This window comes from Haplochromis burtoni, unplaced genomic scaffold (genome assembly GCF_018398535.1).
Source record: "Haplochromis burtoni strain Fernald_Lab_line unplaced genomic scaffold, NCSU_Asbu1 Contig_17, whole genome shotgun sequence".
Taxonomy (NCBI): Eukaryota; Metazoa; Chordata; class Actinopteri; order Cichliformes; family Cichlidae; genus Haplochromis; species Haplochromis burtoni.
In genome coordinates, this window is record NW_024582378.1 from 1,681,575 (window position 1) to 1,697,015 (window position 15,441).

Genomic DNA, 15,441 nt, shown 5'->3' on the forward strand with positions numbered 1-15,441 from the left:
TGTGTGTGTGTGTGTGTGTGTGTGTGTGTGTGTGTGTGTGTGTGTGTGTGTGTGTGTGTGTGTGTGTTTTCTTCCTGGCTATTTTACAAGAGGGAAAGACAGACCTAGTGTGGCAGTGAGCTGGCAATCATGTCTCCCTATTTACTGAGAAGTTACTGATTAAAAACGACAACAACAACAACAAAAATAACAGTCAGATTACTGATTATTACCTGATGTAATTAAGATTAGCTCAAGGAGCATGGCAGCGGCTGTTGTTCTCATTATCAGCAGATTAGGCTTTTGTTTAATCTAATAGTTGATTGGTCTGTACGAACAGGGAGGAATGCACCAACCATCAGCCAAAATTCAGCAAATACTACATTCACATGTAAAACACAGGGGGAATTGAATCCTCGTGTTTTTGGAAGCTGAGACTGTAAAATGTTTGCTACTTTTGCTGGAACACTTGCGTCAAAGAGTGGCTTAATCTAATCAACCACTCAGTTCAGTCAAATAGCTACAACTCTTTGACTCAATAACATAATGTCATCACCAGCTGCCCCTCTCTGTTGGACTAGTCTCATTTTTGATTACATCTACTTACAGTACTGTGTAAAAGTCTCGGCCACCCCTTTCTTTATGTTTTGCTTCCATAAAGCCAGACTTCCTTATATTTTTTTAAGTGGTCCAGTGCAGTAGTTCTGCAGGCTTTCTGAAAGGTCTTTCAAAGTTTTTCTTTGGACATCGGCTTTGTTCATCTATAGCAGAGGAACTGATGATGATGATGATCTGAAGGTCATGTCCTTAAGAAATATGAAAAACAAGTTGCAAAGACCTGACATAGGAGGTCTCATGGAGTGACTATTTTCAAATCAAATTTGAAAATGCTGGTTTAAATCTTCATCAACATGTATGCAGGTTAGCAGAGAGACAACAGTGAGTGCCAAAGGCCATTTGTAAGACATGGTGGAGTCATGGTTTTGGGCTGTATTTCAGCCAGTGGTGTTGGAGATTTTCTCAAAGCTGATAAAATTGTGAACGAAGAAAAATAACATCGGATTTTGATCCAACATGTAATACCTTCTGAAAAGTGTCCGATTGGCAACGGCTTCATTTTTCAGCATGACAATGATCCCAAACACATTGTCAGAGCAGTAAACACATAGAAAAATACATATGGACACTATCAGTCATGGATTAGCCTGCCCAGAGCCCAGACCTCAACATTACTAAAGCAGTGTGAGATCATCTTTACAGAAAAATGGGTAAAAAAGACAGCCAACATCCAAAGAAGAGCTTTGATTGCCTTTCAGGAAACTTGGACAACTATTCCTGAAGACTACCTAAAGAAATGACAAGAAAACTTATCTAAGAGAGTTCAGTCTGTGTAGAAAAATAAAGGTGGTCATAGCAAAAGTTGACTTTAAAGTGTTAGAATTGTACAAACAAAAATCCCTATAGGCTTTTGGACACAGATTTTACTTAGTCATGTGGTCAGAAATGCCTAGATTCCTACCAAATAAACTAACAGAGACTCGCTGCCTTTTCTGTGTGTGGACAGATTATGATTACAGCCATGTGACGCTCCCCAAAAGCCCCAGTTTGAGTATTTAGGTGTTAGTTACTTTAAAAATCAGCTGTTTCAAGTGCAGTGTCATAGTTTTGAGCTTTTAGTTTAGTAATCATTGTTTCCACCACACACTGGTGTGGTAAAATAGGAAATGCAGAACTTATGTGTCAGTGTCAGGAAACATGACACCTGTGGTTTTGTCTTTTTGTTTGTTTTCTTTAAACTAACTGTTGTTTGTCAGGTTGTCTTGATATTTTCAGTTAAAGCAACAGCCAGAGGAGTTATTATCCATGTGATTTTGCACTTTATTGTCACTTATCTCATTTTACTTTGATTTGATTTAGAAAGGGACAAAAATAATCCAATTTTAAAAAGAGCTACACAAGTTATACAAGCTCCAAATCAGAATCTGAAATAAGACAAGCTCATCAGACATTCTCATTCGGCCCAGTCCAGTTAATGGTGCACTGTGGTGCAGTGGTTGGGACTGTCTCCTTGCAGCAACAAAGTCCTAGGTTTTGATCTCCTAGTCAGCTTTCTGGTTGGAGGTTGCCTGCATGGTTATCTCAGGCTTTTTCCCACAATCCAAAGGCACGCATGTGATTCTGAATTGGCCGTGGATGTGAGGTAGTTAAAATCATAGTGTGAAGTGCTGCATGAATGTCTTTGACTTTGAGAGGTCAGTAAGAGTAGAAAAAAAGAAAAGCAATGCTAGTCCACTTCCATTTTCATCAAATTTTCCAGCCACCTAAATGGATATATGTAAAAGAGCTGTTCTCTCACTGTATTCACAAGTGCAGAGTTGTTACATGCATTTCCTGTGTGCGTGCTGCCTGTGGGTGTGATAATGCACTTCGTCCATTTTCTCTGGTGGTACAGCAGAAACGGCTGGTTTGGGTGCAAAGAAAGAAGCTTCACTTAACTTTGTTTTGTTTGTTTTTTTCCATTCAGTTTTAACTTGGCGTTTTGCACTTGTCTGTTGTGAAATCCCCCCCCGCCACCGCCTCCTGTTGGAGAGCCAGTTAAGGATTGTGAATACAAGCATGAGTTCAGATTACAGATCTGCTCTTGCAAACATGGGTGTAGATTTCAGAGACGATGCAGGGAGTACTTACAAACTAATATTTAGAACACATGCATTTATCTCTCGCAGTAAAATCGTGTAAAAAGCAGACGGCTTATTTCGAAAAATAATCACATTACCCAGAGGAATGCCACTGACGCGTGAGTGCTTTTCTTCAGCAAAAGGTCTTATTTACTCCCAAAATGTGAATTTAAATTCAGTCAACAACATTGAAAGTTCATACAAACACTGAACGTTTCGTGGGAAAGGTAACAATCTCTGTATCGACCACAATCACACTATTGCCAACTGGAGTGTTTAATTAAGGTTTTAGCAATTGATTTCACAGCAACAATGCGCAACAAGTTGGGGAATACATCTTTTCCCTAACAACCGGTGGTTGCCAAGTGGTCAACAACCAGTCTCGAAGCCCATGTGACTGAGGACTCACACTCACATACAACAACAAGCTCAAACTGTGCTTGTATGTGTGTTGACATAGCGGTGAAATTTTTGAGTAAGAAAAGCTGACTATACTTACTTGAATTTGACACATAATACATGTTTTTCCAGTAGGGTGCTGGATTTTTCTGTTGTCTTTGGGGTTTTTTCCCCGTATTTAAATAAAGACATTTTTAACTTTAAGTTAATGCAGAAAAGAAAATGCACTGGGTGCTCAAAATCTCCTTCACAAAGGCCCCCAGATGCTGTACTTCCTCCCCAGTGTATGAGGGAAACCTACATGAATGCTGCTGGAAGGCAGAGAAACAGAGGAACATATTAAAGTTTCATTTTATTTGATTGAGTAATCATAGCTTAAAGGACTTTTACTCTTTTCAGCCTTACTTGTACACAGTACTTGGTGATTTGTGCACATCCCTAAGTCATGCACTGTGTTTCAAGCTGGAGGTTTATATGGTTGCCATCTATTAATGATTACATAAATTCATTGTTTGACTGTAGGACACGAGTGTCCGTTAGAGGACACTGGTTTTGCAATTTGTTTCTTTTTGAAGTTGTTTCTTTTGCTTTCCCCATGAATCCTCTCTGTACTCTCCCATCCTCCACCTAATGTTGTTGAAGCAGCAACCTCGGCACCCCTTCGTGCCTCCTCTTTGATAAGCCCCTACAACAGTGTTCTTTCATCCCTATCATAGTTCTCTGCTGTGCCTCCTTCTTCCACTGAACATAATATGCATGCATGCGTAAATGATTTCCAGATTTGAAAACTAAAAAGTTTTAATCTAATCTTTTCCTGTAGTTTTTTCATAGACCATCGCATCTTCTTTGCCTTGTCTATTTTTGCTCACAAAATTGACTCTATTTAGAAATTAATCAAATTTTATGACTTGACCGAAGCTGGAAAAACTAGCAGTCCTGGAAACGTTCAAGCATGCTCCTAGCAGTCCTAAGAAAGAAACTCGATGCCAGCATGTGGTGATTACATAACATACCGGTACCTCTTTTAAGTGCAGCCAGCTGATGGAAATGCCCCGTGGTTCTCCTTTAGAGTGAAATTTGATGCTTCTATATTTGAGACGAAGTAAGTAGAATGAAATGCAAAGTATCTTCAGATGTAATCATATGAAAGTATTCTTCCGCATATCACTGGAAGAATATTGGCATATGCCAAAATGGTATCAAGTTATAGTCGTTCTTGCGTGCACACAGTTTAAAATCAATGTAGTGAGTGCCAACACAATCAACTGCTCATCCCACAAGAACAAACGCAGAGTCATGTAAAGGATACAGTAGGACAAAAAAAGTACATTTTCTTAAGCTGCTAGGGTAACAAGCAGAGTGAAACACCTGCCACCACACAGGTGAGACAGTTGTGAACCATTACTGTGTACTCAACTTGATTGCTTAATATGTTTCTTGGTTCAGCTGTTGACTGGTGAAGAGGGAGCTGAGTGTAAAAGCGAAGCTCTCAATTTACCGGTCGATCTACGTCCCTACCCTCACCTATGGCCACGAGCTGTGGGTAGTGACCGAAAGAAGAAGATCACGGATACAAGCGGCAGAAATGAGCTTCCTCTGAAGGGTGGCTGGCCTCTCGCTTAGAGATAGGGTGAGAAGTTCGGCCATCCGGGAGGGGCTCAGAGTAGAGCAGCTGCTGCTCCACATCGAAAGGAGCCAGCTGAGGTGGTTCGGGCATCTGACAAGGATGCCCCCTGGGCGCCTCCTGGGTGAGGTGTTCCAGGCATGTCCCACCGGGAGGAGGGACATCAGCTGGCCTGGGAATGCCTTGGTATTCCCCCGGATAAGCTGGAGGAGGTGGCTGGGGAGAGGGAGGTCTGGGCCTCTTTGCTTAGGCTGCTGCCCTCGCGACCCGACCTCAGATAAAGCGGATGAAGATGGATGGATGGATGGATGGGTTCAGCCGTTGATTGGCTCTTAAAGGCAGGAGGAAGGCAGCTGTCATCTTTAGCATTTCATTATTCTACAACAGATTTCTATGCAGGATTCATAGACTGCCATGTCTTTGGATATAGTGTCTCTGTGTTTATATGGAGCCAATACTGTCTTTTCTAGTTTTAGGCAGGATTAAAAATGCTTCTTATGAACACTCCAATCAGACGACACTGACAGAATAAGGAGATGCAACCCCTTCATGAAGCAGCCGGAAGAATAATTTTACCATGTTAAATAATCCTTTCTGGGCTCGCGTTCCAGCTGAATGTAAATGTGTAAGAATATTGGCGGCTTCTCTTTCTAAATTTGACAGCCTGCCTTTGAATGAAGAGCAATATAATGATTGCAAACACGGAGCTAAACAAACATAATAAAAAAAAAAAATAGATAGCTGGTGAAAAGGACGAATGCTTATCACACCGTTCACATCCCTGGCAAATGTTTCACCTGAAGTCTTCAATTGGTAGGAGTTCAATAAAATTTTTAAAATATCTATAAACCACAGACTGTATATAAAAGATGGAAGAGTAGAACCAAGGCAGAAGTGCATTAATTATTCATTCTTTCTTCTGGTCAGCAGATCGATTGCAGAAAGAACTCCACCTGTATAGAAGTCTACTAGAAGACAACACTTTCCCTTGATTCATGACCTCAGTAAACTCTTTCCTGATGAGTTTATGGTCTCAATAACTACTTCCCACTCTTACTGAATACAGCATGATGCTTATGCTGTATATTATGGCCCTGGTTCAGATTGGATGGAGATACTCAAATTGGGATGATAAAGGAGGGCGGACTTGCCTTTTGCAGAGTCCAGTGTTTCTCACACATAGGGTGGCTTAACACTGGGCGATTCATACCGTGAACAAGCATGTTTGATCCCTGCATTTTAAGGACTCGGGCATACACCCCCCCAGCACAGATCTTCATCAACGTTGCTTTTAGTAGCTTACAAATATGTGGAAGGCCAGTGTGTCACCACTTCTCTATTTAAGCCACAAAATGCATGAAATTGTTGACCTCATTGTGCTTTGTAAGCACCTCAAAAGATACTGAGACAAAGTGAACTGTATTCCAGATACACACCGACACCCAGATATATTTCCAGCCACCCAAGCCATGTATTTTTTTATTTTCATCACAGAAGCTATCTGTTTTTACATGAAACAATCCCCTCGTTCAGATTTTCAAAGTTCAGTCACTGCTAATTAGCCATCTCTGGCCTGTTCTGACTCCTGTTTCCTCTGGGTGGGCTATTCAGATCACTGTTGAGTCAATCCCCAGAGACCCTAATCTTGTGCCTGAGCAGACTCCAACTCCACAGTCTTGGACTCCAGCTTGCATGTTTGTTCTGGTGTGACGATGGCTGCGAGTGCTGGAGGGTCATTCTAACCAGAACCTGCAGCAGATGGAGAAGTGGTTCATGTGTCAATACGATGAGCTCACCAAGGCTGCGGAACAGGACTGCTGTCTCTCACTGGACTTCAAGACCTTGAAGTTTGAGCTCACTAACTGATAGTTCCTCCACTATGTAGAGAGTTCATTATTATTATTATTATTAGAGTGGAAAATATTAAATTTATCGGCATGTCTTGTTTCATGCACCCCAGTCCCGTGTGACAGTTTTCACCACAAATACAGACTAATTGTGTAGGAAATACACGTCTGGTTTGACATCTCTGTAGCTACATCCACCTTTTATATATACTCTGTAATGTAAGTGAAGCCACTGTCTTAAGTTAAGAAAAAAGGAAATATCTTGTCAAAGACTAAACAAACCTTAGATCCAGATTAGATGTTTGATTCTGACTTCTAGTGCCACTGACATCGATTCGGTCAATAACCAGCCCTAAATATGAACATTGGTGATGTAAAGATATGGAGATATTCTCCTTATTTAAACTCTTATTCTGTACATTCTTTCAATTCCTCTCCAACTCCTAAATAAAATGATGTATGACTTTATGCAGATCATATATCAGCGTAATTCCATTAATATGTGCCCTGAGTTTTTACAAACACATTTGCAGTGCAGTGGTTGACAGCATAAACTCATTTAAAGGCTCCCTGTGAAGTTCCTCGCAGGCACACAGAATGTGAGTAATGAAGGCTGAATATTCAGAGATCACCCCCACAGTCGGGAGTAGCACAGTAAATCTGTGCAGCTGATCTAGATGGAACAATGTCAAAGACTGAAGTAAGTCATTGATTAGGTGTGTTGCCACAAGAAAAGCCTTCAGTGCACATCATTCTAATGTTCTCGCTCTGCAAAACACCCTGCAAGTCAAAGGGACAGTTGACAGCTCATTTAATGCCAGGAGGAAATCCTGCTGTTCCCTCTGAGAGCCTTTCTGTTATTCTCTTGTCATTATTCACACCTTTCAGCCAATATGAAGTGTGAGCTTTCAGTAGCTGGTGTGTAAAGAATGTGATTATCAGAGGAGCGTTGTGTGTGTTGTTTTTCCTACTGCACCGTTTTCCATTTGTTGTAAAATCTTTGGGGCACACTTTTGTCTCTAACATCTTTTACCATCTGAGAACAGTTTAAATGCGATGATCTGAATGTCAAGAGGCAGATGTGGTCAGATCTGACTAGTGGTTTTCAAAAGTGTCCTCTTAACAAAATTTGATGAGGAACACTGAGTTGTTAATAATCTGTCACTTCTATATGCCATTTACCTCAACAAGGCACATGATGATGCAGAAACGAGGCAGTCAAAAAGAATCAAAATACAAATAGAAATGTAGGTGGGATTTTTCTGTAACGCCCCTGCCCAGATGGGCTTATCAACAGACAAATCGGAAATATATGAGCGCTCAAACAAGTGCAAATCTCAAGTTCACAACAGTTTGACTATGTGCATATCTCCTCGGAGATTGGTAGAGCAGCAGTTAGTACTGTTTCTTCACAGCAAGATCAAACCTCCTGGTTGGCTGGAGCCTTCCTGTGTGGAGTGTGCATGTTCCAGGCTGTGTGAGGTCTCTCCGGGTTCTTTGACGTCCTCCTACTGTCCAAACACATGTATGTTTGGTTAACTGATGATTGGAATTTTGCCGTAGGTGAGGCTGCAAAGTGCTTAAGTGCAGTACCGTGATGTATGATTATGTGTGAAAAAGGTAAATGTGGCTTATAGTGAAGAGCACTCTGAGTGGTCAAATAAGATTAGAAAAGTGCTAAACAATAAAAGCTGGTCCATTTCATGCTGCATCCATAATATGAATTAGCATGGCATTTGCCCAGTGCTCTGGTGGGATGAGTCAGACACGTTGACCCTGAGGGCACTGAGCTCTGCGTGTGTGGGGGAGAAAAAGCTTTTCCAAATCTGTTTTTAGGCAGTAGCCAAACATTTTAAGTGTTTAAATCAGATATGACTGAGGATTTCTTGGAAAATAGCTACTCAGATCATTATCAAGACTCAGCTCAGTGGCACAACTTGCTTTTAAGACTTTGTCTCCACTGTTGTTGTGCTGAAATTATGCTTGTGCAAGTTTTTCATGAGGTCATTGCAAGTTGCAGTAAGTCAGGTAAATTATAAGTCCAAGACACAAACGTCAGCTGGCTTGTGGTCTGTGTAGAGGTGGTCAGTCAGCAAATTCACTTCTTTTAATCGCATAGTGACCAAAGATTCTTTATATAATTTCCAGTAAATGTTTGTGTGAATCTACAGCTACACTGGCCTTTACGAGACTTTAATTCTCACTGTTAAAGAAACCAAACTCTTAGACGGATAAACCAAAGCTAAAATGAAATGATTTTAATTCCAAACACTTATACCAAAGATGTATATGTATGGCCTAAAACGTACTTACAGATAAGGTTTTTAAGCTAAATGGGATTTCTGTCAGCTATAGATGTTTTGAGCTCATAGCCTCAGTATATTTTGTGCATTTAAAAACATCTCTGGATCACAGAGATTCCTGTCAAAGAAAAATTTGCCTTTGTCTGTTGGAGAGGGGTAAAGCTGCCCAGCACTTTATTAATCACTGGGTTTGTGAGCCTCATATTCAATAGAAGATGATGAAGACATGCATTCGTCCTTGTGGGTGTTTATTTAAAGGGGACTTAATATAATTTTTTTTCCTTATTTTTTTGTAATGATGGTGGATGGTCAAATTAAACATGGTCAAAGTTTCAAATAATCACATAAGCATTTGTGATTAGATTGTGCCAAACGCTCAGTTCGAGACAGATTTTTCTGTGTTTACTGACTTTAATACCCGTCTGCACTTATTTTATACCCAGAAGCACTACCATCATCTTTGTACAGTCTATAGGTTAATTCCACATGATGTGTGTGTTTATAGTGTGAGGAAGGAGAAACAGTGAGACATTATTAAGATTATTTTTAAACTTTCTACATATATTCTCCACTGTTTGATCTGCTCTCCCTTTTCTTTTCCCTCCAATTTAGATGCAAGTTTTTCAGTTTGACAGAGACTCCAGAGGACTATACCATCATCGTCGACGAGGAAGGATTTAAAGGTGGGCCTCGCTTTGTGGATACTAATCTTTGAAGTCACTGTGGCAACCAGAGACCAGGCGGCAAGAGAAGGTCGCATTGTGTAATCTATGATTCTCACCACCACCGCGCGGCTTCAGCTGACACTGTTTGAGCACACTTTGTCATTATAGATGTGAGGCCAAGCTGCTGCTCGCTGTGTTGGCTGAGTGAGTGAATCCATGTCATTACACACCCTTCTCCAGGGTGACCCTCCTTAGTTACCCTGGAGACTACAGGCTATTTGTTGCGTAACTGGTGCAGGTATTTTCTACTGGTGGCTGGCTCTGTGGGTTATTGTCTTTCTTATATTGAACTGAACTACATTGTGAAATTAAATCACACTGGAAACCCCCAAGAAGATGCATACTATATATCCGTATGCATGTTGATTATGGACAATTAGTCCCTAATTAGCCCATGAGTGCACAACTCAGTTCAGTCCACATGTCTTGGGTAGATCATACTTTGTATGTTGTAAATTATATTTGGACATGGATGCAGTTTTGGTAACTTTGCCTCTTTTCACCGTCACAGTAGCTTTTAAATCAAACCACCAACATGTGGTTTAAGTCTAGACTTTCAGCTTTTATTTGAGGGGTTCAACAAAAGTATTACATAACAGTTTAAAAATTGCAGCCATTTTTATACACAGTCCCTCACAGTAATTGGACATTTCACTCATGGGAGTATCATTGCCAGGTGAGCCCTGTTCTCTTTTTTACTTGAATCGGAACTCACCTAGCAACTAAAAGTTATGCTTTATTAGCCTTATTTCCTTTGGGATTAATAAAGTATTTCTAAAAGGTTTATATTGATTCTGGGTTTAAAAAATAAAGCCAGCTCTTCTTTTTACCAGATGTGTTGCCCCCTAATGGCCATTAGAAAGAAGTCCAGCTCTTCTTTCTCCATGAGAAAATGACCCTACTTCTCACTTGTGCTATGACTGCATTAAACACTTTGTGTCGAGATAGTGGTAGTCTTAAGTTTTCTTTAACAACTATGAGCAGATTCAGAGTTAAATAGAGGATGCTTTAGTGCATTGACGTCTTATTTACACAGTCTGTGGTTCTTACCTGCGGGGTTCATTATTTTATCCCAGTCACTGGTGTAAACACAACCGTGGCTTCTCTGTGTTGAAGTCATTAGACAGCTACAGGCACCAGTGACAGGATAATGATAAACGTTAAAGCTCAGAGTTATAATGGCTCAAGAAGACAAAGAGAGTCATCAAGGCACAAATCTGACTCACGAATGACTCAGAAAGGGAAATGCTGGTCTAATATTTAATGCTTTTGCTCTGTGACCTTACCTCAAAGCTGTTAAAAGTATCATATTCCTATTCAGTCAGAAATAAAACTGTATTTATTATGCAAAAGTGAGTACATTACAGATCAAAAAAAGAAAGAAATGAGTGCAGATGAAAACTACTGATACCCAGCTTGTTTTCTTTTTATTCCAAAGAGGTTGTTGGTAAAGATTAAATCCATCCATCTGTGTTGCTGCCTCTATGAAACAATCTGTCTCAAATCTTAACCATTAAATTTTGTGACAGCCAAACAACTGTACCAGCTCCACTCCCAACTGTTTCTGATTTCATTTCCAGAGCTGCCCCAGTCGGAGCACATCAGCGTTGCCGATGCCACGTGGGTGGCCCTTAACGTGGTGTCAGGAGGTAGCAACACATCCACTTCACAACCCATAGGAGTCACCAAAATCGCTAAATCAGTCATCGCACCACTGGCCGACCACAACATTTCTGTTTTCATGCTGTCGACGTATCAGACGGACTTCATCCTGGTGAGTGTGAATATTGTTCATGTCAAGGTTCTGTGTGTGAATGGTGTGGGTCTCGACAGCCACGTGACGCTCTCAAAAAAATGACTCGACACACGGCTCGAGGGGCTGGAGCCATCCCAGTTGACATCAACCAATACCATAGGATTAAAAAATGGGTGTAGTCTCTGAGAAAGGTTGGCACAGAAGCCCCTTAAATATCCTTTCTAATAACCAGCAGGGGGCATTTTGCACAACAATTTATGACCTCGAAACTAGTTTTGCACTATGGTTTCATGTAGAGTACAATAGACAATATGTTTTTGGGGTGAGGCTTCTGTCAGTTTCACAATTAGATCTTCCCTTCATTCTTCCACACTATCTTTTGTCCTGTCTCCCTCCCCCTCACTCCCCACTGGTTGCAGCAGCCTCCCCTTCCTGAGCCTGATTCTTCCGGAGGTTTCTTCCTGTTAAAAGGGAGTTTTTTCTTCCCACTGTCAACAAGTGACTGTTAATAGAAGGTGGTCTGGTTCTCTCTGCAGTAGTGTAGAGGTTTACCTTACATTTTAAAGCGCCTTGAGCAGAGTTTTGCTGTGACTTGGCGCCTAATAAATAAAATTGAACAGAAATCAAGAACCAAGATGGTGATGCCAAGTCCAAGTTGAGACTTTAAAGTGGGACTTTACAAACCCATGACATCATGGTAGCCCATCTTTTGTATATAGTTGTTGGATGAGAGGCAATACACAGCTGTATACACTGAACAGGCCATCACTCCATCACATGCTGAGCTAAATCAGAAGTAAACTGTTTGTAGTACCATCCTCTGATCTCACAGGTATTTTAATGGCGATAAGTAGAAAAACAGCACTAGCAACTGCTGCAGTGACAGCCGCCTCTCCGCTGCTTATTTGCATGCTCAGTGGGAACCACTGGGATGCATTTTAATTGATATGAATCCAGACTGTGCTTCAGGTATCATGACAGCACTTGACCTCACACAGCCCCCCCCGTCTGTCAGAGTGAACTGAAAGTGCAGTTTCTTTTTCAGTTCTGTTTAGTAAAGATGATTGTGTGTTATGAGCCAACAGTTGATCTGCTTCTTAGCATGCTCGGTGTGTTGCATTATTTGTCTTTTATGCAACTCCTGGCAGCACAGTTGTTTACATCTACAGTGCCTGATATGAAAAAGCAATAACCTTGGATATAGTGTACCTTGCACGGCCCCACTTCTTTTGATTTAGGATGAAATCCTTTCTCATGCCTTTTTGGCTACAGGGAGTCTTTTTTCCTTTCTTTTTTTATTGCCTTGCATTAATGGAAAAACAAGGCCTGCTGACCAGCTTCAGCATGTTCATGAAAATGGGGGAAAAAAAAAAAAAACCTGTGCTGATGTTGATAATCTGTTACATAAAGGGGATCAGCAGATCAGCCTCTTGCTGGAATTTAAGGTATCATACTCGGGGCATGCTTCCTGTCTCGACACAGGCTCCTTCCCACTGTCCTAATTGTTGGTATATAAGATGAAAAGAGGTAAAGAAAACGTCCAACACTGACCTTGTTATCCACACCCACAAGCCATCATCTACCTTCATTTCACTCTGTGTTTCATTGCATTACTGAATCCCTCAGCAGGCCAGAAGACAAACCAGCTTAAGATGTTTTATTTTTTTCACTGCTATGATCTTTTGTTACATAAAGCGGTAAAGCTTGACCCAAATGTTGAATACACCCATTTCAACAGAGCAACAAGCATCCTGACTGAGTCAGTCTGCTCAGATCTGCCACACACACCAGCTTCTCAGGAGCAACAATTACAAGAGCGACAGCTAATACGCCAATTAAATTCGTGCCGCCACCCTTCCCACCTTAAACAGAGATCAGCTTCGTTTTAATTAGAGACAGCAAAGTTAAAGAAATATAAATATTAATTGCTTCATTACCATAATAATTTTGGTGGCTTTTTCTCTACCCCTGCTGTCAGCAATTAGTTTCTAAGAAATCTGGAAAACTAATTTCCTTGAAATTTGCTGTGAAAAGTTCTGGCTCCCCGAGGTCTTCTTGACCCTTTCAACTTAATCTTCTAATTCTCCACAATACATATCAAAGCCACATGCTCGTGAACCCCACTCTTAATGCAATTACACAAGGACCAAAAAATGCAAAATGCATTTGAGTGAGTCATATCATGATGATCTGATTAGACTGTAACAATAATCATCTTAAATGCATTGGCTCATGGCCAGTTCTCGCTTTTCATGTCTTTCTTGGTCTGTTTGCGTTTCAATTTGCTTTGTTTTCCAATTCTAACCGTTGTATGCTCCTTTGCTTTATGTTGCACATGTTTACCTTCGTGTATGAAAAGAGCTCAACAAATAAACCTGCTTTGACATATTGCTCAGCCCTAATGATGCAGGATTGTACTCTCGGTACGCTGGTGGCCTAAGGGTGAAGCTGTCGATTAGCTGCATGCGGCTGTAAACAAACCTTCAACAATGACGGCATGGTTGGCATAAGAGGCAAAGATCCATGTTCCATTTTGTCCACCCATGCTAATACTCAGAACTAAAGGCTGTGTTTAAAGCAAAGAATGCAGCTTTACTGTCTTCTCTGCTCCTCCTCAGAACATATAAATCTGGCTGAATATGAACAGCCCAATCCCATTTTCTGCTCATTATCAAAAGCCATTTTGTAGGAAGTCATTAAAAGCAAATGTAGATTAGGCAAGCAAGAGAGTGGGCACACTGAAAATAAATGAAAGCATTTCATTAGAAAAAAGCTCGGGCTAGGAGAATAAGAGTGGGATTTCCCATCAAACGATTTCTCTGAAAATTCATCGACATTTCTTCCCTGTTACATATTCAGCATTTACTCTTGACCTCTGAACTCGTTCATGTTGCCGTCCTCAGGTTCGAGAGCGAGACCTCCCGATGGTCATGCACACTCTGTCTTCCGAATTCACTTTGTTTCGAGTGGTCAACGGGGAGACTGTTGCTGCTCACAATCTGGGGGTGACCAATGGCTTTGTGAAACCAAAACTAGGTAAGAGTTAACAAAATAATTCAACATTTCTGTCTAGAGAAAAGCTTAATGCTTCCACCCTGCCTTTAACAGCCTTTAATGTGGACTGACATTTCAATATTTCTGCCAACTTGAGGGGGTCCATGGCCAATACTTGGGCCAAGACGTCCAGGTTACTGGTCATTGTTTATTAACACGGATCCATTTTTAAAAAGCCAAATTGTCGCCACTGTGTGGTTTTGAGATTACATCTGCACAAATTCAATCTGCAATGCGATTGGACGGTAGTGTATTGATACTGAGATCTCTGTAATCGGAAATGGGTTTTGCAAAGCACTTACAAAATGTTTTCAGACTTGTTTCTTCAACGTAATAATCTCTGCATATTGATTTGTGCTGTTTCACAGACATTAAAGTGAACCCAGTATGTTAATTTCCAGCTCCATATTTTCTTCTTGGAATTTATTAAAGTATCTCTTTAAAACAAACCTTATATAGTACAACCTCGGTTCATTCAAGCCATTATAACTCCGTTCTTTCTCCCTTTGAGACCACTTTCTTTCGATTGGCTGCCCCTCGTGCACAGAATGTTAAAACAGCAGGTGGGTGGGGCTTCTGTGCTCACACCCACAGATCACCATATTAACATCCGCTCTCAGTGGCTCAGTGGTTAAGTGTTTACTGCACGCTGAAGCCTGTCCTTGTGGCCCACATTTACAGTATTTAATATGAGCATCAACGACTGGAACAGCATGTATGTAATATAATATAATCTGGCCCCCTTTAAGACTAGTCCTGGATTAAAAGAAAATTTAAATGTTTCCACTACAGGAAATGGGATATAAAATCTATAAAATGGGATTAAAATGTAATTATGCTTGTTTCTCAGCCCTGAAATAATAATACATTTGTTGTGGATTTGTTTTTATTACGGGTGAGAGGCTTACATTTTAAGTTTATAAATAAATAAATGCGTAAACTTTTTCAGCATTGTTGAAATATAAAATGTGCAAACATATACATCAAATTGTGTCTAATTAACCTTAATGTTTAAAGGTTTATTTATGATTGTAGAAACGGCTGTTGGATAATCTCCACTAAAGCTCCACTTAAGT

General features: G+C 40.6%; 1 protein-coding gene across 1 annotated transcript in view; it reads left to right on the forward strand.

Moving 5' to 3' along the window:
• The window catches only part of castor2 (cytosolic arginine sensor for mTORC1 subunit 2), a 23,151-nt gene that overhangs the window by 974 nt on the left and 6,736 nt on the right, over window positions 1–15,441 (forward strand). Inside the window, exons 3-5 of the mRNA XM_005916021.2 lie at window positions 9,443–9,513; window positions 11,136–11,329; window positions 14,215–14,347. Coding sequence (XP_005916083.1) covers window positions 9,443–9,513; window positions 11,136–11,329; window positions 14,215–14,347 — 398 coding nt within the window. The remainder of the gene's footprint in view (window positions 1–9,442; window positions 9,514–11,135; window positions 11,330–14,214; window positions 14,348–15,441) is intronic.